This window comes from Felis catus, chromosome C1 (assembly GCF_018350175.1).
Source record: "Felis catus isolate Fca126 chromosome C1, F.catus_Fca126_mat1.0, whole genome shotgun sequence".
NCBI lineage: Eukaryota > Metazoa > Chordata > Mammalia > Carnivora > Felidae > Felis > Felis catus.
Window position 1 is genome coordinate 31,684,616 of NC_058375.1, and position 24,847 is coordinate 31,709,462.

General features: G+C 57.6%; 1 protein-coding gene and 2 long non-coding RNA genes across 7 annotated transcripts in view; 1 reads left to right on the top strand and 2 right to left on the bottom strand.

Annotated features, from left to right (window-relative positions):
* KCNQ4 (potassium voltage-gated channel subfamily Q member 4) overlaps positions 1-24,847 on the top strand; it is a 53,745-nt gene that overhangs the window by 26,669 nt on the left and 2,229 nt on the right. The window contains exons 2-13 of one of the 4 annotated variants that reach the window (XM_023258530.2): positions 3,383-3,473; positions 4,140-4,266; positions 4,562-4,737; positions 5,358-5,483; positions 5,871-5,981; positions 6,172-6,267; positions 9,149-9,237; positions 10,906-11,067; positions 17,948-18,168; positions 19,317-19,416; positions 21,762-21,893; positions 24,149-24,278. In XM_023258530.2, coding sequence (XP_023114298.2) covers positions 3,383-3,473; positions 4,140-4,266; positions 4,562-4,737; positions 5,358-5,483; positions 5,871-5,981; positions 6,172-6,267; positions 9,149-9,237; positions 10,906-11,067; positions 17,948-18,168; positions 19,317-19,416; positions 21,762-21,893; positions 24,149-24,278 — 1,561 coding nt within the window. The remainder of the gene's footprint in view (positions 1-3,382; positions 3,474-4,139; positions 4,267-4,561; positions 4,738-5,357; positions 5,484-5,870; positions 5,982-6,171; positions 6,268-9,148; positions 9,238-10,905; positions 11,068-17,947; positions 18,169-19,316; positions 19,417-21,761; positions 21,894-24,148; positions 24,279-24,847) is intronic. The other 3 variants (XM_023258532.2, XM_045035614.1, XM_023258531.2) reach the window with 3 other exon arrangements.
* On the bottom strand, positions 3,467-9,152 carry LOC111561715. The gene is made up of 4 exons (XR_006584209.1): positions 8,981-9,152; positions 8,352-8,503; positions 4,509-5,470; positions 3,467-4,098 (listed from the first exon to the last, which is right to left on the bottom strand). It is a non-coding gene; the product is annotated as an uncharacterized LOC111561715 (long non-coding RNA).
* Positions 11,379-24,800, bottom strand: LOC123379578. 2 transcript variants are annotated; one of them, XR_006584207.1, is made up of 4 exons: positions 24,586-24,800; positions 22,130-22,172; positions 18,203-18,346; positions 11,379-13,880 (listed from the first exon to the last, which is right to left on the bottom strand). It is a non-coding gene; the product is annotated as an uncharacterized LOC123379578 (long non-coding RNA). The 2 variants fall into 2 exon arrangements; XR_006584208.1 differs by lacking the exon at positions 24,586-24,800 and adding an exon at positions 24,137-24,258.

Here is a 24,847-nt window from a genome sequence, read left to right on the forward strand (position 1 = left end):
AGAAATTGCTAAAGGGCAGGATGTGGAGGGCAAGGGAAAGGGAAAATCAAAGGCAACTCTTAGATACTTGGCCCGAGCCCCTGGGCGGCAGGTGGTGCCATTTACTGGGATGGGGAGACCCGAGGGAAACAAGATTTGAGGGCAAATGGAGTTTGGTTTTGAACATGTTTGGTTTGAGAGGCCACCAGACATCTGAGAAGAGATGCTGAGTAGACAGCTGGACATGTGAGCTGGACTCCTGGGGAGAGGCTGCCATGCCCTGTCACCTGCCAAACGGCAGAAGCGATTATGGTAAAGAGGTGGGGGCAGGATTGAAGGTGGCTCTTTCTCCGTACTTTTAAGGAAATGCATTTTAAAATTCCCATTAGTTTGTTATCACCCCTGTTTATTCTAACAAAATATGAGGAAATGCAGGGAAGCAAAAATGCAAAACAAAAGCCAAATCACTCTTAATCTTGCCACCCAGAGCTAAGCCCTTCTGACTCTTGGTATGAATATAAAAAATATCTATATTTTATTTTTTAATATTTATTTATTTATTTTGAGAGAGAAAGAGTGCGTGTGCATGGGGGAGGGGCAGAGAGAGAGAACCCAAGCAGGGACTCCCCCCCCCCGATGTAAAAAATATTTTTTTAATGTTTATTATTTATTTTTGAGAGAGAGACAGAGACAGAGACAGAGTGTGAGCAGGGGAGGGGCAGAGAGAGAGGGAGACAAAGAATCCGAAACAGCTCCAGGCTCCGAACTGTCAGCACAGAGCCAGACGCAGGGCTCGAACCCACAAACCGCAGCGTGAGATGATGGCCTGAGCCGAAGTCGGAAGCTTAAACGACTGAGCCACCCAGGCGCCACCCTCTTTAAAAAATTTTTTTACCCCCCCCCCCATTTTCAAAATATAGGTATTTGGGGGGCACCTGGGTGGTTCTGTCAGTTGGACGTCTGGCTCTTGATTCTGGCTCAGGTCATGATCTCACAGTTCATGAGCTCAAGCCCTGCATCCAGCTCTGTGCTGACAGCATGGAGCCTGCTTGGGATTCTCTCTCTGCCCCTTCCCTGCTCACACTCTCTCTCTCTCAACATAAATAAATAAACATTAAAAAAAAGTACAAACTGGGATCAGGTTTTATGATCTGCTTCTTTCATTTAGCCTATTGTGATGTGTCCATTTTATTTTATTTTATTATTTTTAAAAAAAAATTTTTTTTTTCAACGTTTATTTATTTTTGGGACAGAGAGAGACAGAGCATGAACGGGGGAGGGGCAGAGAGAGAGGGAGACACAGAATCGGAAACAGGCTCCAGGCTCCGAGCCATCAGCCCAGAGCCTGACGCGGGGCTCGAACTCACGGACCGCGAGATCGTGACCTGGCTGAAGTCGGACGCTTAACCAACTGCGCCACCCAGGCGCCCCGATGTGTCCATTTTATAGACATAGAAAGAACAGTGTTGGGAAAAATAAATTCCTGAAAGCCTCAGCAGGAAGCCCCTAGCGTGGCCCACTCACCCGCGGATCTGACATCAACTGAGCACTGGGACGGAAGGATTTCTGTCCAGGGCTGGGGTGAAGGCCCATCAAGATTTGGCTGCAGCCCTTCCCAGGGGAGGGGGTTGAATGAGATGACCTCAGTAGGGCGTTGGGGGGGCAGGCCCTCTGCCCCCGAGCCCTGGGTCAGCGGCCTTCCCCCCTCCCTGGGGGATGTGGTTTTCTGTGGTTAATTATTGAACATGAGGAGTGGGTGCTCTCCCCGCTCCTCTCCCTGTGCCTTCTGTCTTCGCTGACTCAGCTCTCGCCTGGAACTGGCCAAGGAAGCGTCCTTCTCACTCATTCATTCAAAACCCTTTGCTGACATCTGCCACCTGCCTCCTCTACCCAAGGGCATGTGCTGGGATGCAGCCCTAAGCCTGCCCTCCAAGCAGCCTGGGAACCCCTGTCCAGGGAGGTAGAGCCATGCCCTTCACGGGTCTATCTCCCCATCAGCTTCCACCGTACAGATGTGGAGACTGGCTCAGGGAAGGTAGGGGACTGTATAAGCCGGACCAGGATTTGAACCCAGGTCTCTCTGACCCTGAGCCCATGCCCCTGGCACCGTGAAACACAAATGAAGCCATATGGAAAGTGACGTGGGCCACATACACGCGGGCAAACACCGGGAAGGGGCGATCTGAAGAGGGAACAGTGAGGCGGAGGGCATCCCCAAGGCTTCCCAGAGCCGAGGGTGAGCAGAGACTCAGCAGGCTCCGACGCTGGGGTGTTTCAGGCAGGATGCCCTGCCAGCCGTCCCAGGCGGGGAGACGCTGGGAACATTTGGGGAACGCTGTGGGTCAGTTCATAAGGGATGTGTTTCCAGAGAAGCCCGTTCCCCCGGAGTCTCTTCCAGAGCACATGTGTGTCCGGCACATCCCCCTCCCAAAGAGCAGTGCTTCTGGGAGTCCAGATTCCTTGTGCTGCCTCTGCACGTATTCACATACTGAGGCCTCCAGCCTCCCTCCTCATGCCCTTTCCCCCTCTTCCCGTCCACTGGGAAGTGGGGGACCCTGGCTCTAATCTCAACTCTGTCCTGGACATAGTGAGTGACCTTGGGTGAATCCCTTTCCCTGTCTGGGCCTCAGTTTCCTCATGTGTGTGGTTGGGGTTGTGGGAAGTGTTGGCTGAGCTGGCATATAAAGTTCTTCCCTTTTCTAAACGTCTCTCTCTGGGCTTCCCACAGCCCTCAGGGGAGTTCCAGGCCTCTGTGGCATGGCTCCATGAGGCCTGACTCCCCTCCCTACCCCACTCTGAAGCCTTCCCTCCTTCCCCGTCCTCCCTAGTCCCCTTTCCTTTCATAGTTGTCTCATTATTATTAATTCCCTAAGAGCCCACGAAGGCAGAGGCAATTGTCCCCATTCTGCAAATGGAGCGATGCTCCTGCCAACCTTGGAGTTCAGAGGGAGCAGAGACCCCTCCCTCAGCCGCCGACCGTGCCTGGCCCCCAGCTGACCTCTGAGATACTTCTCTTAAGACAGTCTTAAGACCGAGGGCACCACTTGTGAATGGCTGAGCCTGGAGGCGCTTCCTGACTGTGGGAGTTTGAGCTGGTGCGTTTCCACCACCAGCCCGGACAGACCTGCTGCCCCCCAGAGGAATAACCACCTCCCCAGGCTGCCGCCCGCATTGAAGGGAACTGAGAGGCCTGTAACGTGTCTGTGAGCTCAGTAGCCCAGACCTTGGGGCTTCTCCCTTTTTTTGTCCAGCACAGAACCACAACTCCAGGAAACCCTGATTCCGATTCTGCCTTCCGGATAATTCTTCCCAAATCCTCCTGCGACCCCGCAGCCCCCTGCCAGAGGCTCCTCGGCTGTCCTGTCCGTGCAGCATTCTAACCCTCTCCGTGCTGCTATTGCAGATTTTTGCTGGTCTTCAGCTGCCTGGTGCTGTCCGTGCTGTCCACCATTCAGGAGCACCAGGAACTTGCCAACGAGTGTCTCCTCATCTTGGTGAGTGCCAGAGTCCGGGTCTGAGCGAGGCTGTGTAAGGTAGCACCTTGGGGTTCAGGGTAGAGGGACAGAGAGGCTTCTCCTACTGTGGCTCAGAGAGTGGCTTGCTATGCTGTGTTCCCTGAGTTGATGGCTGCCCCTCTCTGGACTTCATCTGCTTTAGAGCAAGTGTTGAGGGACCTCCTGCCGCTAAGCCAGGGCTGATGTTGGGCTCAGAGAAGAGGTTGAAAAAGCCCTACTCCTTCTCAGGACCAAAACTGCTAACTCAACCTCTGGTGTGATTTTTTGTTTCTCTCTCTCTCTCTCTCTCTAAACAGAAGCACCTTGGAAGTGGACAGCTAACAGATAGCCACCCCTTAGGTCACCCAGTCAGGGTTACTGAGTCTGGGATAGCTGGGAGGGGGAGGGCAGAGTGAAGCTCAGAAAAAGCCAGACAGCTGGTGGACAGGAAATGGAAGACAGACTGGGGCTTTCAGTCTGTGGAAGGCGCCACGTGCCTTCTGGAATTCTCCTCGGGTCCAGCCAGGTGTGAGAACGTCCAGGAGAGGTGGTCTGAGGAAATCCTGGTACCCCTAACCCAAGGACTCCGGGCTGGGCCGGTGCTGTGTGACCTGGGCCCTCGCTCCTGGAGGGTGGAGACGAGAACTCAGGCCCCTGGTCCCACAGGAATTCGTGATGATCGTGGTGTTTGGCCTGGAGTACATCATCCGCGTTTGGTCCGCGGGATGCTGCTGCCGCTACCGAGGATGGCAGGGCCGCTTCCGCTTTGCCAGAAAACCCTTCTGTGTCATCGGTAATAAGGCCTGCCCTGCCCGCGCCTGACCCCTGACCCCAAGCCTCAGGGTTGACGCCCTGATGCCACCCCTGACCCAGACCCTCGCTGCTGACAGAGATTCCACGACCCTCCCGACCCTTCCCTCCACGCCTCCCACCACAGTCCTTCCCCCTCCCTCCCCCCCAAGAGCCCCAGGATCGCCCCCCCCCCCCGCCCTCCCCTCCCCCGCTCTCCCCCGCAGACAGCCCCAAGATCCCCACCGCGGGTCCTGATGCACGGTGGCTTGGTGAGCTCGCCTGTCCTGCCCCTGCAGACTTCATCGTGTTCGTGGCCTCGGTGGCCGTCATCGCCGCGGGCACGCAGGGCAACATCTTCGCCACGTCTGCGCTGCGCAGCATGCGCTTCCTGCAGATCCTCCGCATGGTGCGCATGGACCGCCGCGGCGGCACCTGGAAGCTGCTGGGCTCCGTGGTCTACGCGCACAGCAAGGTGCGCCGGCGGGACGTCTCCCGGGGCCGGAGGTGGGGGGTGGGGCGGGGCCCGAGTCCAGCCCCAGGGTTGGGGAGACTGTGGGCCCGGCGGGGGCCAGGCCACAGGGGCCGATCTCTGAGGCCCGGCAAGGGCCAGTCTGCCGGGGGAGGGCAGGTGCAGGCCAGGAGGAGGGGCTTGAGGGGTAAGGCGTTGAGGGGCTCAGTCGGAAGCTTCTGGTTAGGTGAGTCTGTGTGCACAGCAAAGTGGGGAGCTGGGGCGGGTGGGGGGGACTGGATGTTGGGGTGTGTGGGGTGTTGAGGGGCGGTGGGCCTGGGGACTGAAGTCTGAACCTGGAACCTGGGGGTGGGGGGTCAAGGGCGGGGCGGGGGGCGTACCCTGAGGTCGGGAAGGCGGGGCAGGGTCTCCCCGGAAGGAGGAGCTGGGAAGGAAAGATGGGCAGCCGCCCCCAGGCAACTCGAAGCGGTGGGGCGCCTTTATCCCCCCTCCAGAACACCTCTCGGGGTCATTCTGGGAAACTCCCACCTGCCCCCCTCTCCCAGGTACGCACAGTATTAGGCGCTTCCTTATACCCCTCTGGCTCGGCCCTCCTGACGTTTTCATCTTTGCTGTCACCGCAGGAGCTGATCACCGCCTGGTACATCGGATTCCTGGTGCTCATCTTTGCCTCCTTCCTGGTCTATCTGGCCGAGAAGGACGCCAACTCTGACTTCTCCTCCTACGCCGACTCGCTCTGGTGGGGGACGGTGCGTGAGGGTCTGTGCAGGGCTGCCCTTCCCCCTGGGACCCTCCCCTGCGTGACCATTGTGACCCTGACTCAAGGCTGAGCCGGCCTGTCTCTGTCCTCTCTGCTAAGGCTGGGACCCCCTGTGACCAGCCCCTGTGTTAGCCCCCATCCTGCCCCAGTAAATCTGCTTGTGCTCCATGTATTCCCCACACCAAGCCCTTGTGACCTTACCCCTGACTGGCATGGTGGAGTGATGGGGAGGGATCCATCTCTGCCCCTAACCAGCCCCTGTGAGTGACCACAGGGCACCGCCCTCATGATCAGGCTCCCACCTGCCTGTGTCCCAACAAGCTCTTGTGGGTGGCTCCCGAGACCAGCCCTGAGGGTAAACTGTTTGTGTCCCCAGATCACACTGACAACCATTGGCTATGGTGACAAGACACCGCACACGTGGCTGGGCAGGGTCCTGGCTGCCGGCTTCGCCTTACTAGGCATCTCCTTCTTTGCCTTGCCTGCCGTGAGTCGCCATCCATTTAGGATCTCCCATCCCGGGGGAGAGAGGTCCTGGGGGCAGAGCCTGCCAAGCCCCTAGCCCGCAATTGCATGGATGGGAAAGGGACATCTCAGATGGGCAGTGATGGAGACCTTCTCTGCCTTTTGCTGTCCCCCCCCCCACATCCCCCCCCCAACCACGCCTATTCCCCTAGGGCATCCTTGGCTCTGGCTTTGCCCTGAAGGTGCAGGAGCAGCACCGGCAGAAGCACTTCGAGAAGAGGAGGATGCCTGCAGCTAACCTCATCCAGGTACAAGACGCCAAGGAAGCATGAAATGAACTGGTGTATCAACTCTGTGTGTTGACCCATGTGTCCCAGTTTCGCAATTGTGGCTCCACGTTGAGGCTCAGAGAGCAGATGTGACTCTTCTGGGGTCACGTGCCAAGTCAGAGGCAGAGCTGGGATGCTAACTGGGACTGCTAGAAACTTCTCTTGCTCCCTGGGCTCAGTTCAGGACTCACCAGAGCTGCCCCACTGTCCAGCTCCAGCCCCAACTCTACATGGCCTGCATTGGAATGGGGCCTAGGGCCTCTTGTCCTGCCACCCAAAGGTGCAGTCATCAGTAAGCTCATTCCACAAGCACTCACACAAATGAATGTTGTAGCTATAAACTGAGATTAAACACTTTGAAAGAAAGAAATTGTTCTCTGAAGAGTGTTTAACAGGGTCCTGGCCCGATCTGACCTTGAAGGGGAACTCAGGGATGATGACCTTGGGAAATTGACACTCGAGTTGAGAGCTGGAGGACCGGTAGGAGTCAACTAGGTGTAGAGGTAAAGGGGGGAGCATTCAGGGTACGGGAACAGCATGTGCAAAGGCCCTGTGGTGGAGGGGAACATGGTGTGTTTGGTGAACTGGAAGGAAGCTAGGGAGGCTGGAACAGAAAGCTCAAGGAGGAAGGGTTTGGGGAAGTGGGTGAGGGCCAGACCCGAAGGCCACGGGGAGGAGTTTCCCATTTTCCCATTTTCCCATTTTCTTAAGAGCAGGGAGGAACCGCTGACAGGTATAAAGCAGGAGTGGGTGACATGATCAGATTTGTGTTTTGAAAATAGATGAATGGATTGGAGGGTGACCCAGGTGTGTGTGTGAGATGATAAGAGGCTCTGGCCACAGTGTGGGCAAGGCAGGACGCCGGGTGACCTGACTGGCATAGCCACAGACGAGATGGGGAGAAGTGGGTCAATTCTGCATAGTTAGGAGGTGAAATTAGCAGCATCAGGAGTGAGGAAGAGAGTGAGGGACATGTGTGGGGGGTGACTTCCAGGTTTTTGGCTTGCCCAACTGGATGATCGATCCCCTTCCTCCCTGGACGGGGGACCAGATCTGAGACACGAGGAATGTGAGCTTGGCTGGAGCACGTGGAGTCTGGGGGGCCTCAGCCCCTGAGCAGTGATGTTGACGAGGCAGCTGCATATGCGGGTCTGCGGCTGAGAGGAGAGGGGTGTGCTGGGCAGAGAAGGCTTGGAGCCGTTGCACCTGGATAGTAATGAAGCCCAGGGCACGGATGAGTTCACCCCGCAGGGAGAGGAAAGACGACGGAGGAGACAAGATGGTCCAGAATGCTTAGGAACCTCAGCAGTTAGTGACAGGGCCCGCAGAGTTGAGCCAGTCAAGGAGACAGAGGCGGAACAGCCAGAGGGGTGGGAAGAAAACCAAGGAGCGTGTGGTCTCAGTTTCCCCCACTGTGCTGAGGCATTCTGATAGGGCATGGGCTGAGGCAAGGGCTCCAATTTTATATGAGTCTGTGACTCAGCCCTGGCTTCTCTCGAGTCAGGGTGTGTGCAAGAGAAGCCCCTGCGGGAAGTAGTTCAGGGAATACTGGCACATCCCAGCTTGGCCTGCTCCCAGCATGCCACCCTCGCACTCCCTAATCCAAGTCTGACTCACCCCCACTTATCTCTCCTCCCCAGGGTGGGAGCCCGTCCCCATCCCTGCTATCTCCAGCCACCAGCCCAGCCTTTCCTTCTCGGCGTCCCTTGGGGCACAATGGCCGTTGTCCCCCGGGAGCTGGCCTTCCAAGGGGCATTGTAGGGGCAGGCGGCTGGCACTGTCCAGGCCAAGAGACAGCTGGTATTGTGGTGCCCATAATTAATGAGACAGCTCTGGCAGCTGCTCCCCAGCTCAAGCCAGGGGCCTAGGCAAGCAGGAAGTAAAAATATTCCTGTCCTAGGAGGGTGCCTGGCCAGTGAGGTCAGCAGTGGGCAGTCCCTTAAGGACAAGAGGCACCCGAAGTGGTGGGGGGGGGGGGCATCCAGGGCTCAGTTGTGCTCTGTCCATGCCTCCCTGCCCTCCCTAATCACCCTACTCAGTCTCTCCTTGGCTCTTCTCGTTACCTGGAGGGAGAGGGACAGTCCTTCCTCTTGTCCAGCCCTCCTCCCTCCTGCTGCAGAGGAAATCCTGCCAATCTGTGGATGCTGAGGGGTTGGTAGGTGATGCTCTGATGCTCTTTCCTTCCCTCTTCAACCCCGTGGGCAGGGACAGGCAGCTGCGAAAGATGGGGTGGACTTATTAGTAGTAATTATAATTCACGCGATCAGTATTTATTCCCCTGACGTTTGCAGAGCACCTACTATGTGCTAACGGATACAGCAGTGACCAAGACACGGCTTAGAGTCTAGGGGGAGAGGAAGACATTAATCAAATGCACAATGAATGGAGATTGATTCATTGGTGGGAGGAGGTACCAGGAGCGTTCAACAGGGGAACCCGGTGTTAAGTGTCTTCCATGTGCCAGGCACTGCACTTGGCATTTAATACACATTTGCCCTTTTAATCCTCATGATACCCTGTTAGGTAGGTAGTATTACATCCGGTTTACAGATGAGGAGACAGGGGCTCTGCAGCTTCCCTTAATTTGTCCATGCTAGTAAGGGGCGAAGCTGGGACTGGAAACCCATGTCTGCCTTACAAAACCCCAGCTCTTCCCTTAGACCCCTGGCTCTGATGCCCACCTGCTCCCTACCTTGCGGAAGTCTGTCTGGTCCTGCTGATGGCTATGGAATTGAAGCTGGCCTCTGGCTCTGAGTGCCCTCCAGCCGACCCAAGGACTGGGTTCCTTCTGAGGGGCTCAGAGGCTTACCTGATGCTTTGTCCCCCTCCCCCTCCCCCTTCCTCTCCCTCATACGACCAGGCTGCGTGGCGCCTGTACTCCACCGACACGAGCCGGGCCTACCTGACGGCCACCTGGTACTACTATGACAGTATCCTCCCATCCTTCAGGTAGGCCCCGCCTTCCGGGGGGGGGGGGGCGGGCGGAATGGGCGGGCGTGGGCTGGTGGTAACACCCCTTGGGGACAAGTGGCTGGGACTCAGCCCTGGAGGGTGGGGAAGGGGTGATGGCTCCCGGAGGCGTTATCGGGCTGGCTCTGCAAATCCTATGTAACGCAGAGCCCGGAGTGTCCTCTCTCCCGCCCTGTTCTGCCCCAGGAAGGCGGTGGACACTGGGCATGGGGTGGAGCCCTGCCCCACGGGGCTGCACCCCGGTTTCTGGAGAGCTGGCCGTCCGTAGGCTGACCCACAGGGCTGCCGTTCAGGGCGGTGGGCAGCCAGCTCATCTCCCCTCCGAGCTGAGGGTAGGGTTATTCCTTACCAGCCGGGTAGAGCAAGTGTGGGAGGGGCAAGAACGCGTGTGCCAGAGTTGGGTTCACGGACACACCCCAGCACCCGTGTGTGTGAACGTGACCCTATTTTTACTGGCCCTAGCACCCGGAAGTGGGTTCGTCCCACTGGCCCAGGCCAGGGTAGGACTGCCCCCGGGGGTGGCTCCACGAAGAGGATTATTAATAGCCATCTCCGAGGTTTGTGTGGCCAGGTGCCCGGCCAGGCCCTTGGGCAGGAATGGAGACCACAGAGTGTGGCTCAGTCCCGCGGGCAAGTGGGCATCTAGCACGAGGCTGGGCTAGGCTGATGTGCTCAGCGCTTCTGCGGGCAGGTCTTTTTCCTGATTAGTTCTCCAAGAGCAGCTATTGCGTGATTCCACTCACCCCTACACCTGGCTCCCCCTCCCTGCTCCCCCCTGCCTCCAGGGGCTTCCCAGGGGAGGAACAGGAGAGAAGGGGCTGGGAAGGGGGGCTCCACTTGACAGATGCAAGCTCCTACCTCAGAGACAGGGGTCGTAGAAGGAGCCTCCCTTTCCAGGGGTAGACTTGGGGAGTGGGGCAGGGGCTGGTTTGTTAGAAGTATGGTGTATGTGAGGCGGAGGGAAGATTTGGGGATAGTGCTGGGCCCTCCAGTAAGAGGAACAGAGCTTGGTATGGAGATTCTAGGTCCACGGGCCTGCTGCTCCTTGGAGCTCAGTTTCCCCATCCATACAATGGGAAGGCAGAGGGGAGATATCCTCCTTGGGTTATGGAACCAGGAAATGGCCTGGAGGCTTAGGAAGAAGCTGAGCCCCAATCTGGTCTCCAAGAACCCAGTGGCAGGAGTGGATGCTGCAGGAGTGGGAAGCCGGGCTAGCTACCCAATCAAGTCTCTCTCCTGCGCCTCAGTTTCCCCCTAAGATCCCGTCGGATCTGGAGGGTGAGGATTTCAGGGCTGCCGCTGGCCTCCAGGGAGGCACAGCTTCATGTCTGGGCACTCTGCTTGATGAGCGGAGAGGAGGCTGGATTTGAGCTCCCACTTGCCACCTTCTGAGGGTGCCCTCAAGTTGTGCCCCGCCTGCAAAACCGTACCCAGCAGCCCTGAGGATTTCCCAAGAACTGGGTGCAGAAAAGGAGGGAGGAAGGCTCGTCTCTCCCACCTGCGACCCTGCCTGTTCTGGCTTGGGGTGTTTGGTGAGCACCTCTAGAGGCAGAGCCTGGCAGGATCTGAGCTCTGGAGCTCGGTGCCCACCAGGTGAGCGGGTGGTGCCACGGCCCTGCCTGCCGCTGACGGCGCCCTCTCCTGCAGAGAGCTGGCCCTCTTGTTTGAGCACGTGCAACGGGCCCGCAATGGGGGCCTACGGCCCCTGGAGGTGCGGCGGGCGCCGGTACCCGATGGAGCACCCTCCCGTTACCCGCCCGTTGCCACCTGCCACCGGCCGGGCAGCGCCTCCTTCTGCCCTGGGGAAAGGTAGGGGCCCCCTGGGGCCGCCACCTCCTCTTGCTTCTCCTCCTCCTCTTCCATTCGTTGTCTCATCCTCTCTCAGACCTGCCTGCAGCCACCATGTGGGTGTCTGGGCCTGTTCTGGGGACTCCCCGGCTTTGTCATGAGGCCTGGGCAGTTGTCGTCGGATGGCCTGACAGGTACAGACGGAAAGCCTCCCTGCAGAGGCCAGGCTGGACTCACCTGTTTGTCACCTGGGGCTCTAAGGGTCTGAGTGGGGGAGCTATCCGCACTGTCTTTTCCCAGCACCTCCTCCATTCATTCCATTGTCCTCTTTCTTTCTCTGTTTCCGCGTCCCCCTCACTCTTCCATCCCTGCACCCCCATCCCTCCTGGGCAGCTGGAGAGAGGAGGAGGCCGCTGGCCACAGGTGCTTACGGCTCAGGTAATCGTGGGCACCATTCTGGGGCATGAGGGCAGGGAACCCCCTCCCCCAGCATGTTCCTCTAGAAGGGGCTTGCCCCTGAACTTGCCTCTCGGGAGTGAGGAGCCAGCTGGAGAGAGAGCTCTGTGCCCAAGAACCGCTCTAGGACCTACGTAAACGCAACCAATGACTAATGCTCTTGTCTTGTGCAACCCTTGTCTGCAGCTTGGCTAATCCCAGAGGGTCCTCTTGGGATGCTCCTATAATGCCTTTCTTCCTTACTGAGGGACATTTTGCTGCTCGTAACTGTCTCTTTCCCCTTGACCTGTCTCTCCTGGAGCTTTTGCATCCTGAAAGAAGAACAAAGAAAGAACGATGCTCACCCCCACATAAATGTTCAAAATAGTGGAGTTTCAGGCATTTTGGGATAAGGGAAGCTCACTAACTCACAGTATGGGAAAGTGGCCGCTCCCATAGAAGTGTAGCTTTGAGGTCAAGGATTCAATCCCCCCTCATTCCTGCCCTGACCCCTACCCATCTCTTTCTTTTGTTTCATCTTCACACATCATCCCTGATCAGCCAGGTAGACATCTGGGCGTTGAGCCTCAGTTGTGATTCTGAGGCCAGGACCCAGAACAAGGGAGGCGAGAAGAGACCAGCCATTCAGTGATCAGAAGGTGGCGTGGTGAAAGTTTGTCTCTGCCGCCTCATGCTGTGTGTCCTTGAGACAGTCACTGAGGGACTCTGGGCCTCTGGGTCCTAGGCGGAACATCAGCAATGTTTAGGATGATCAGGGGCTCTGGGTTCTCTGGGTTTCTGGGCTTAAAAGGCCTGGGGAACAGGGAGGAGGGAGTGTTGGTGCAAAGGATGCTGGGAACGACATGTCTTCCCTCTTCTCTGTGAGGGCATTTCTGGCCAGGGGCCGAACAGGAAGCAGGGAGAATGAGGGTCCCTTCAGGTCAGGGGGTAGAGGGAGGGGCAGCATGACTGGGCAGGCCAGGCTGGGAGCTCCCTGGAAGAGAGTCCCTGGTGTGGTCCTAGCCGGATTCTCTTGTCCCTGCCTGAAGGCCCTTCACTGTCCTCCCCAACCTCACCCAACCACAGCTTATAGGTAAGACTCAAGAGTTTTGGTATTTGAGCAGCCCTGCCCAGGGCCTGAACCAGTGCTCTCTGGAGCGTCCGGTTTGCTCTGGTCTCACCTTGCCTGGATAGAAAGGTACTGAAAATTGAGACTAACCTGGAGCGGAACACCCCTCCCTCCCACCGCTGCTCCAGGACTCTGGGTCCCCCAAAGCCTAGGACCAGATGACTGCTAGGGGCTTGGCCATCACTAACTCCCAGCCTTGTGTCTGTCTGCCCTGGAGTGTCTGTGTGGCTGGGGCTCATGGTGATGGTGGTGGAGTGTCCCTTCTTCCTAGAGACCCCAGGGGTTTGAGCTGTGACTTCTAGGACATCAGTCATCAGGCTCAGGCCAAGTGGGCATATCCTCACTCTTGGCTTTCTGGACCTATGGGGTGGGTACTCCAGACAGGACCCCCCCACACACCCACACACCCACATACACTTATATACTCCTCCTCATTGGTCATCCCCTTAGTGCTACTTGTGGATGGACCCAGGCTGAGCACGTTCCAAGACTACAAGGAACAGAACTTCCTGGGGGATGGTATTGCCAGGGTCAGCACCTCCTCTCTTTGAGGTTTCTCGATGAGGCGCTAAGATGGTATTTCTCAAGGCATGGTCCACTGACTTCCTGAATCAGCACCTGTGGGGTGTTTGTTCAAAATGCGGATGCCCGGATGTCTCCCCAAGCCCACGGAAGGAGAATCTCTGGAGAAGAGGCACAGAATTCTGCCTATTTAACATGCTCCCCAGGAGATCCGTGTGCAGATCTTGAGAATCTCTGCATCCTGGGGATGCGGGCTGGAGGATGATTTGGGTGGGGGTTCTTCTCTCCCACCAGCCACAGGAAGCCAGCCCCATCCTGGCAGCCCCCCCTGCTCTGCCCACCTGCCCCCTCCCCACTAACCTGTTTGTGTCTTGTTCTCAACTTCCAGCCAGATGTTTAGTAATAAACGGAGTTTCTTTCGGATCCACGCCAGCTGGAGACCGAGGTACCCCCTCGCCTGCTCCTCCTGTCCCCACTCCTCCTTGCCCCAGCCAGTTCGGGGGCTGGAGAGGGGGACAGGATAGGCCAAGGACAAGGTGCATGTGCCTGCCGCCTGCCGTCTGCCTTGGGTCCCTGATGAGCCTCTTACCTTCCTGGGGATGCCTCTGCCAGGTCTGGGGGGGCAGACTCTGGAGGACTCTGCCAGGAGGGACATCGGTAGGAGCCTTGGGATGAGTTCTGGCTCTGCCGCTGACCCCCGTGTGATCTTGGTCAAATTGCTTCCCTTCTCTGGACCTCAGTTTCCCATCTGTGGAATGGGCAGATTGAACTAGAGGCTCTCTGAGGGTCCTTCCCACTCTGACTTTTGCCGGGCTTTGGGTTTAGCTTCCTGGCTTCCCACTGCCCACCTAGGGACCTAGAAGATGCCTGAAGGAGCTGGGATTGGCACCTCTTCTGCTAACTCTAGAGCCCAACTCTTAAAGCTGCATCACCAGTACTTTCCTTGGTACCTGCCCTGTGCTAGGCCCTGCACTAGGGACACAGTGATGAATAAAATGGTGCCTGGAGCGTTGCAAAGAGCAATTGCTATTCAGTGTGATGAATGCAACAAAAGGAGGAAGCAGAGGGGCTACGGAGCCAAGGTCAGGCACTTCACCTCCCAGAGGAGGCCCCAAAAGGAGTGGACGTGAGGGAGGGCATCCCAGGCCAAGGAAGCAGCGTGCACCAAAGCAAGGAGGTGAGAGAGCACAGCCGTGGGAAGGGAGCAGGCAGCCCAGTGTGGCCAGATTTGAGAGTGGTGGTGGGGGGGGGTGTCAGGAGTGAGGCTGGGGGCAGAGCCGGATCCCGAAGAACCCCAGAGCCCTGCATGAGCATCATCCTGTAGGCCCTGCCTGGCAGCCTGGGCTCACTGAGTCTCGGGTTTCCCCAAAGTGCCTCTGGAGCTTTCTGGGGTTGAGGGGCCCAGGAGTAGATGGGTGACAGAGCTCCTGGCTGCTCATCCAAGACGCAGCGCTTCTTAGGAATAGGGCTCTGGATCTGAACCCGGCCACCACTCACTAGCTAGGGGACCGTGACCATAAGCCCTGGGGGCCTCAATTTCTTCCGAAGTAAAACGCGGACGGTAATAGCATCTGCTTCCACTCGAACTGGGCCTGGCTCATAGGAAGTGCTGTACGAATGGTTGGCCTTGTTCAATGTGGTATGTTGAGCAGTTAAGGTCTTATTTTAAAAAAAAAAAAAAAAAAGCTTGGAAACCGTAGCTGAAGGAAATGGGGATACCCCTGAAGGGTTAAGCCAAGACGTCGCTGGGTTAGATCTGCCCCTTTGCAAGGTGACTTCAGCTATGTGGGCATGATGGCCAGGAAGGGCAGGGCCAGAGAAGAGGGGCCAACACTGAGGCTGCCTCTATAGTCCTGAGAAGAGGGGCTTTATGCAGCACCAGAGGGGTAGGCTGCCTCTTCCCCGCGCAAGCTTGGCCTTCGGTATCAGAATCCTTAGAGTCATTCCATGTGGAAGCGAGTATAGGGGTGGGTCCAGCAAGGCAGTCAAGGGCAGCTTGTGCCCAGAGCTTGCCCCCACCTCCCACCCAGGATAGCCTCAGTCAAGCCTACCCCATCTGGGTTCCAGGCACCAACCGACCCCTTAGGCCAGTTTCTCAACCTCGGCACCGTGGAAGTTTGGTTCGGATCATTCTTCACTGGGGGGGGGGGGGGGGGGGGCTGTCACGTGCATTATGTAGCATGGTTTAGCGGCCTCCCCGGCCTCAACCTGCTAGATGCTGGGAGCAGCCTCCAGTGGGCCAACCAAAAATGTCTCCAGATAGTACCAAACGTCCCCTAGGGAGTGAAGGTGCTCTCGGAGAACCACTGCCCTAGACACTCTCCTAATTGCTAGTCCCAGAAAAAGAACACAGTCTCTCAGGTCAGGAAAAACTGGGTCCCGGTCCTTGCTGCATCCACAAGGGCTCTGTGACTTTGGGCAGGCGGTTTTACCTCCTTTCCAGTCTGTAAACTCAGGATGGTAAACGCGGAGCCCAGCACACAAAGAGGCCGAGAGAGCTGGGAGGGCCAAGGCATTCAGACAGGACCTTGAGTGTTCTGGGGAGCTTGGGAAGGGAAGGAGCACTTCTGATGTCCACCGTGTGCCAGGTTTCTTTCCATTTTGTTTGAGCATTTAGGCTCCGGGGAGGCTGACATGAGCCATTTCCTGGGCCCTGCCCAAGGAGCTGGAATCTAGAGCCTCCCCTGGGAAAACAGTGCCTCCTTCTGTTGCAGAGGGGCCCAGGGCCTCTGGCTGGAAAGTTACAGAACCCCACAAACCAGGCTGGAAGCTCCTTCAACCATCACAGCATCAGAGCTGGAAAGGGACCTTTCAAGGCCTCTAGGGCAAGCCTCCAGACCCGTTCCTCCCTAAGTCCCGCTGAGAGCAAGCTCAGTCTTGCTTGCACACTTCTCGTGACAGGGAGGTCACCCCCTTCTCCCAGAACGTCATTGGAGTGATGTGCCGGGCGCAGAGATCCGGGGTTCCAGGCCCTTGGCTAAGTGGCAGGGCCTTCTCCACCCCCCTCTTGCTCTCCCCCTTGGAGGAGTGGGGGACAAAGGAAGGGGTTGCACGGGCCGGGTGGGTGGGGGGTGCTTGCCAGCATGAGGAGAGCCCCAAGGAATGGCTCTGCAGAGGAAAGTTTGGGAGAGCCAACCTCAAACTTTGGTTGGAACCTTTGGGATGCATTGAGGGGATCCTGGGCCAGCAAACAGCATGCTGGATTGTGGGGCTGCCTCGTCCTTCCCTTCTGATATCCTCAGGGCCCCAATCCATGACCTATGTAACCTCTCCCTTCTGGGCAGAGGCCCCGACTCCTAAGGATGGCCCTACATCCTGGCTGCCTTCCCGAAGGTGCCCCTGGTTTCGACGTCTTCCTCACCGCAGCACCTTGGCTCTGTACCCTGGACCCCATGCCCCAGGCATGGGGGACCCTAGCTCCCACCCAGCCCTGAAACCAGAATCCGTCCTCTGCTTAACTCTTGACCCGAAAGCCCCTGACAGTAGGCGACACAGTTTCCTCCCCCAACCCTTGCCCCACCTTAGGCCTCCTCCAAGACTGGCTGGTGCTCTCCTGAGCCAGGGCCCCAGACGTTTGGGGTGGAAGGGCCCCCAACCTGGGAAGGTCCCCACAGCAGGGAGGCAGTGGTGACACCCCAGGGCATGGGATGGGGGACGTTTGCCTAGGTCCTATTCAGACAGTGATAACATGGTCCTTGAAACTCTTGGACACAGAGTTTCTGTACCAGGTACTGGCTAACCTGGGCACGTCCTGGACAACCTGAGGCCTCCCCGCATCTGTCTTCCTCCAAGATCTGGGGGGATGTGGTGGGGAGCTGGGGTGTGGGAAGGGAAGTCTGAGCACACACACAGACATGCACAGGTGCGTTCCCGTGCACACAGACACGTGTGGGTGTTGTTGAAATGGGGGTTCATTAGGCAGTGGGGGGTGTGGGTCTGGGAGGGAGGACATCAGTCCAGGTGGGCAGAGCTCAGGCAGTGGAGACCACAGAACCAGGTTACAGGCCTTCACCGGGAGGCTGGGCACCAGGCACGTCTGGGGCAGATATGAGGGGGCCCAGTAGCTGGACCCTCTGTAGCCGGCACACCGTGCCCCGTAATAGGGGCACTATTTACGCCGAAATCTGCGTGGTGCGGACCTTTGCACCGCCTGCAAAGCTGCACTAGGTCCTAAAGCCCTGACCTGACCGGTGTGGGATCAGAGAGCCGTGGCAGGAAAGGAAGAGAATGTGGACACGTGTCCACACCCTGGTACCTGGGTACCCACACCGTCACATGTGCGCACACGCGCGCACACAGACACGCACACGTGCACAAACACACACCCTCGACTCCACGCGGCCTGCCTCTGTGTACAGTGAGGACCCAGAGGCCTTTCTCAGTGTGCATGGCCAGGTGAGCCTCTCCACCCCTCAGCAGCCTGTCTGTGCCCAAAGGGTGGCCATCTCCACCTCCACCCACCCACCTGAGCCAGACCCAGCTCTCCCATCCTCCTGTCTGTCTCCGACTCCTTTCTTGGGTCTCTCACTCCTTCCGTCCTGACATCTGTCTCCTGTGCACCCCTTATCTGTCTGCGCAATGAGGGGTGGGAGATGGGGGTAGGGAGGGGATCGGCTCAGAGTGACCCTGCAGCAGCTTCTTGTAGGAGTCAGGGTCCCCCTCACCACACCCTTGTTCCATCCCCAGAGTCTCCACTTGGTGGAGAATCAAACCCCAGTAGCCATGCCCAAGTCCTAAGTCAGCGGTGTCCCCACGCACACCCGCCCCCAGCTCCAGCTAACTCGGCTCTCTCCCCCACCCGACCTGCCCTGCCAGCAGCCGGATGGCCATCAAGGACCGCATCCGCATGGGCAGCTCCCAGCGACGGACGGGCCCCTCCAAGCAGCACCTGGCGCCTCCACCGATGCCCACCTCCCCGAGCAGCGAGCAGGTGGGTGAGGCCACCAGCCCCACCAAGGTACAGAAGAGCTGGAGCTTCAATGACCGCACCCGCTTCCGGGCCTCCCTGAGACTCAAAACCCGCACCTCTGCTGAGGGTGAGCCCCTGGGGGTCTGGGACCCGGGACCTACCTGCATGGGGGGCAGGGTGGGGACACAGTCCGGGCTGGGGGCAGAAAGACGGTTCTAGTCCCAGCTCTATAGCTGATGGACCATCTTTGGGCTCTGGTCTTCTGGTCTGTGAAATGGGTGTCGTGACACCTGCTTTGCTGGCCTCTGGAATCAGATGAGAATTCAGAGGGTGGCACTTGGTAGTGGTTAAGAGTACGGGCTTGGGGCGCCTGGGTGGCGCAGTCGGTTAAGCGTCCGACTTCAGCCAGGTCATGATCTCGCTGTCCGTGAGTTCGAGCCCCGCGTCAGGCTCTGGGCTGATGGCTCAGAGCCTGGAGCCTGTTTCCGATTCTGTGTCTCCCTCTCTCTCTGCCCCTCCCCCGTTCATGCTCTGTCTCTCTCTGTCCCAAAAATAAATAAAAACGTGGAAAAAAAAATTAACAAAAAAAAAGAGTACAGGCTTTGGAGCCCGGCTGCCTGGGTTTGAATCCTGGCCTTTGCCACTTATTGGAAAGTTACAGAATCCCACGAACCAGTCTTTGTGGGGGGGTGCTGACCTATGGGAGTCTGGGCATGGCTAGTGCCCAGGGCCTCTTCTCCCCTGCCCAAGAAGCTGCCTGGCCTTCCCCCATCCCCCCCCCCCCCCCCCCCCCCCCCCCCCCCCCCCCCCCCGCCATGGAACAAGGATAGTATCCCCTCTCCGTGCAGTGTACTGGCCTGGGAAGAAGCATTTCTCTTCCCCGGGGAGAGAATGACTTGCTTTCCAGGGACTTTCCCCCTTGTCTCCGGGGCTAACTGTCCTGGTGGGACCATACGCCTTCCTCCGGGGCTGTGTGTGATTTGCCTCAGGCCAAACCAGAAGTGCCCTAAAGCAGCTTCCGCTCACCTGGCCACTGGGCAGATTCTTACTCTGACTGGTCGTAGGGCAGATGGGCACGCAGTAAACCAGGGTTTCCCACCCTGGGTAAGGCAGCTAGGGAGGCAGGAGCCTGGTCTGCCTCGTGCCCCCAGGAAGGTTCTGCACCCTTACTGAGCCTCTCTTTATCGGTATCTCTAAGGGTGGCTCGGCGAGTGGTGGTCGGGGTTGGGAGTGGCCCCCTTCTGCTGCCACCACTCGGGCCCCCTGACTTTGCAGAGGGCCCCTCGGAGGAAGCGGCAGAGGAGAAGAGCTACCAGTGTGAGCTCACAGTGGACGATGTCATGCCTGCCGTGAAGACGGTCATCCGCTCCGTCAGGTGAGACTGAGGCCCGAGGTGCCCCCCCCGCCCGGCCCCCCAATCCGTCTGCCACCCATTGCTGCTCCCCGTCTGGGGCCTGCCCTCATGGCCAGGCCTGGCCTAGCTCCCGGGCACACCAGCTGCTGCCCGCCTGGCACCCTTGGCGGTACTGGCTGGCGGGGGCCCTGGAGTGTGGGTGGGGTGGGAGGGGCATATGGCTCCCAGCAGGGTTTGCTCATCCCCTTCACGTCTGGAGGGCCGGCTGGGTAGGGCGGTAGGCTCGGCTGCCCACCACGGTCCCTCTCCTACCCCCGCGGTGTCCTCTCTGTGTCTCTCTCCTCTCCTCACCCCTTTCTCTCCCCCTAGCTGTGTACCAGCTACCTACTCTCCCTGCGTCTGTCCTGTGTGCTCTTTCCCTCCATCTCTGTGTCTCACTCCATCTTCCTTTTGCTTCTGTGTCTCAAAGTTCCTCTCTCTCTCCTTGGGTGTTTTGACCTCAGCTTGTCGGTCTCCCCCAGGGCTTCCTCTAGAGCAGTGCTTTCTCAAACCACAGGTCCCAACAGTTTGAAATCAACTTAGTGAAATCAACTTAGTGGGTCACGGTCAGCATTTAAAGAAAAAAAAGATTAGAAAATAGCAGAGTGCATCCCCTGTAGGAAGGATAAATGTTTATGAAACCTACATTGAGGGTGTGTGTGTGTGTGTGTGTGTGTGTGTGTGTGTGTGTGTATCCTGGTTTCTGATGTAAAATGTATTTCTTATGGTGGGTCTTGGTTAAACGAGTTTGAATGCCCCTGCCCTGCTGACTCTACCGGCTGTCTCCCTGCCTTGACAAGAGTGGGCCAGAGTCCCCCGAGCCCTTTAGCCATGGCTCAGCCATCATCTAGCCCCCAAGCTTCTTGGCGTGGAGTCCTGGCCTAGACTCTGTCTCCGGCCTGCAGCTCTAGCTCCAGAGACCTCCTTCACCCCCAGGCCTTCCAGACTCACCTCCTCTCTTCTCTGGCTGATGCATCCACCCACAGGCTCTTTCCTTTGTGCTCTTTGTAAAATCAGAGTCAGCTAGATCCCCCTCTACTCCCCAGAGAGTCTGAGGCCTCTCCCCACCCCACCCCCTTTTCATACATGCTGTCTCTCCCCCTCCAAGTGAGGCTTCTGGAACACATCGCCTGAGCTGCCACATAGCCTGGGTCAGCTCTCCTTGGCCACCCCACAGAGCAACCCACACCCAGCATACCCCAAACCTGCTCCTCCTCCCGTGTCCCCATTTCAGGCAGGGGCACCACCACCCATCCTGTTGCCTAAGCCATGGGCATCATTCTGCACTCAGACTCAGAAGCCTTGATGTCCCTTTTTGTCCTGAATTGCTCTAAAGCTGCCAGCTCCTGGCTCAAGCCCAGCCCCTAGGTCTAGTCTTCCTGCCCAAGACTCTGCCCCTCCAGGGCATTCTCCGCACAGGCTGGCAGAACCATCATGCTAACATAGAGGAAACCACAGGGCCCCTTCCTCAGCACCCCAATTGCTCATTGCCTGATCTCTGCCAGGGATTCAGGGCTCTTCGGAGTACCTCTTCCTCCTACCCACCAGCCTCCTTTGCAAGGCCAATCTCTTTCCCTGTCTTCTGTGCCACCCTACCTCCCCAGGGGGCGGGGGAGGGGGGGGAACTGACCCCTTATCTTCACATTCTGTTCCAGCTACTTTGAATGGAATCTCGCTCATATGCCTCCATGTCTGTCTGTGTCCAGAAAGCCTCCCTTCATCCTCCTCTTGCCTTGGGGATGGAAAGTATCACTCTCAAGACTTGTCCTCTGACCTCCCCAGCTGAGGTCCCCCTTCTCCTGGTCCCAGACTATGAGAGGTCTCTCCATTCCTCGACACAGCCCTTGTCTCCCCATAATTGTGTGTCCTGTCTCCCACCCCAGAGCAGGGCTCCTGAGACCTGGGGTTGGATCTGATGCCCCTTGGCTACCCAGGGTCCAGCACAGTGGCACTAACAAGCACGTGTGGAGCGAAAGCAAAAATGTCTTCCCCTAAGTGGTCTTGATCATCAGTGTTCACAGATGCCTGCCCTGTGTCCAAGCTAGCAGAGAGAAACCAGGCCCAGTCCCTGACCTCCCAGGCAGATACAGGCACATTAAAAACCAACCAACCAACCAACCAACCAACCAACCAACCAACCAACCAACCTATGAGGGCTGAGGGTGGAACGTGGTGGGTAGGGAAGGAGGCTGGGAGTCTGACCCAGCAGAAGCTGTTTGCGGTGACCCAAGCAGAAGATGCCCTCATGGTAGGCAAATGGTTAGCAAAGGGATGGAAAGGGGGCTGGGAAGGAATCCCCTCCCGCTGAGACCCCCCTCTCCCGACAGGATCCTGAAATTCCTGGTGGCCAAAAGGAAATTCAAGGAGACGCTGCGACCGTATGACGTGAAGGACGTCATCGAGCAGTACTCGGCCGGGCACCTGGACATGCTGGGCCGGATCAAGAGCCTGCAGGCTCGGTGGGTGCTCCGGCAGTGAGGCCGTGGCCCCAGCCCCCCACCCAAGGACTGCTCCTGGGAGCCCCTCCGCTCGCGCCCGAACAGAGCCCCGAGCGCCCCCTAGGGACCGCGGAGGGAGCTGGAGTTTTTGGCCTGGGCAAGGCCTCTGGCTTGCAGCTCGCCACCGAGGCTCCACCCTGCACCTGTTCCAAGCCTGAAGGACCCAGGCGCAGGTCCTCTGTGCGAACCCTACTGACCTGCACTCCTCGGGGGACGTCTTTAGATGACTGTTTCCTGGTCCTAAAAGAATAGGATGAAAATAATCAGTGATCTCCCATCTCCCAAGGGGATAGGCAGATTGTCCTCAGTGGGACCCACCTCTGGCCTCTGGGACCCTCTGACACCTCTTCTCTCCACCTAGCGTATAGGAAGAATTCTTGCACCAGGACCCTAATCACCTACACCTTTCCCTTCTCCTCTTGTGGCCTGAATTATCACTGCCCATTCATTCGCTTGTTTCCTTAAATAATCGTTGGGCTTTTGTTACTTGCCAGATAGTGAGGCTCTGGCGGAAAGCAAAATTCCCAGCCCCCGTGGAGCTTTGATTCTAATGGAAGGAGAACAGATGATAAATAAGTCAAACTAGACAATGTCAGATGATGATAAAGGCTCAGGAGAAAACTAAGGGTTAGGGTGTTGGGGATTGTGATTTTAAACAGGCAAGAAGATGACATTTGAAAAAAAAAAAAAAACCCGGAGGAGGGGCAACCAGCCCTGTGGCTGTTTACATAAAGAGTTTTCAGAGGTAATAGCAAGAGCAAAGACTTGGGCAGGTGTCTGGGGTATTGTTTCAGGAACAGGAAGGAGCCCAGTGTGTCTGTTCTCTAGCCCGAGAGAAGTAGGCAAGATTAGAAGGCGAATGGCCTTTGGACTGTTTAAAGCCCTGTCAGCCACTGCAAACACGCTTGCATTCATCCAGGGGGAGATGTAAGCCTTGGAGAGCTCTGAGCAAAGGACTGACAAGATCTGAGTTACATTTTAAAAGGAGCACCCTAAGTGCTGTGCTGAGAAGGACCTACAAGGGAGCTAGGGTGGAAGCAGGGCAATCAGTAAGGAGGCTACTTCAGATGTCCAGATGTCCAGAGATGATGGGGACTTGGACCAGGGTGGCACCAGTGGAGGTGGGGAGAAATATGCCGACTCCAGATATATTTTGAGGGTAGAGCTGACAGGGTTTTCTGATGGGGTATAGGAGAAAAAAAGAGTCAAGGCCTGAAGCCAAGGGTTTTGGCTTGAGCAACGGGAAAAAGTTGCTGTTTGTCAACATGGAGAAGGCAATGACTGCGGCACGTCTCGCTCGGGAGAGTTGGGGAGTGTTGGGATATGATGCCCCTCGGACAGCTAAGTGGAGTATTGCTCTGGAAGCCAGACAGAGGAGTGTGGACTTCCAGGGAGAGGTGTGGGCTGGAGATACAGCTTTGGTACCAACAATGTACAGAGGAATTGCAAATCTGGAACTGAAGACGTCGCGTCGAGTGAATAGAGAAAAGAGGTCCCCGGAGTGAGCCTTGGGGCCTACAATGTTTTGTGGCGGGAAAGGAGGAGGAACCAGCAAAGAAAAGTGAGAAGGAGAAGTCGGTGAGGAAGGAGAACCGGGAGAAGGTGGTGGTTTCCACCCCAAATGAAGTGGAGGAGGAAGGGTGATCAGATGTGTCCGAAGGCTGCTAAAAGGTCAAGTTTAATGAGGCCGCAGAACTGATCATGGAATTTAGCAACATGGAGGTCATTTGGATTTTGACAACAGCAGTTTTGGTGAGATAGGGGGAATGAAAGCGTGACCGGAGTAGGTCTAAGAGAGAAAGGGAGGAGAGCAGGTGGAGAAGCGGACAGAGATAACATTTTCAAGAGTCATGCTTGTAAAGGAGAGCAGAAAAATCAGGTGGGACCAGCTCCAGGCTTGTCCACCTTATAACCCACATCCCCGCTTCTGTCTCTCCCTCTTTTACCTGTCCTCCCACCAGGCAGTGGATTTACTTGTCATGTTCGTGTGTGGTGCCTTTGCTCGGCTAGTCTGAAAACACTCAAAGCAGGGGCCCAGGGCCCTCCATCCAGCCGTCTCCGTTTGTCAGGGGCAAAATGGTCCCTTCTCCCCATTGCGGGCTGTGTCTCCCCGTTCAGCAAGCAATCTAGAGTTCTCGAGTGAGGGACGGGGGCGGGGGGGGGGGGGGGCGTGTGACTGGGTGCTTCGACGCCCAGAAGATTACCTTCTTCCACAGGGTGGACCAGATTGTGGGCCGGGGGCCAGGGGACCGGAAGGCCCGAGAGAAGGGAGACAAGGGGCCCTGTGACACGGAGGCAGTGGATGAGATCAGTATGATGGGACGCGTGGTCAAGGTGGAGAAGCAGGTGAGTATGGGATGGAGTTTCGCTCGTATGGCGGAGCTGGTCGTTGACCAAGAAGCTCCGGAAGGCCGCGAGGTCCAGCACAAGGGGAGGGTGCACTTCTCAGCCGCAATCCTGAACACCCTCCGGGGAGGCCCCAAGCGGGCAGGGCAGACGCGTCCCGGGCCCCACGATCCCCGCCCCACAGAGAAGCCGCGCCTCCTAGGAAGTCCGCCCACTCCTACCTGACGACTCCGAATAAACCCACCCTCTCCTGCCAAGCCGCGCCTTCAAGTCGCTAACGTCTCAGATAAACCCGTCTAAATTTCACCTGTTTCCATGTAACCCCGCCTCAGTTGTCTGTCTCTAGCTCCCGGACTATTCCAACCAATCACAACTAAGTTTCCCTCCGGGAATACCGCCCCCCCGCCCCCCTCGCTCCCCTCCTTCATCCCGCCCGCCGGCCAAGCTCCGCCTTTCCTGTCTCACCTCCCGCGGGAGGAGCCGCGTCTCCCAGAAGCGCCCCTCCCCGGCCAAGCCCCGCGTCCTGGCCCCGCGCTCCGCCCCAAACCCCGCCCCCGCCCCAAGCCCCG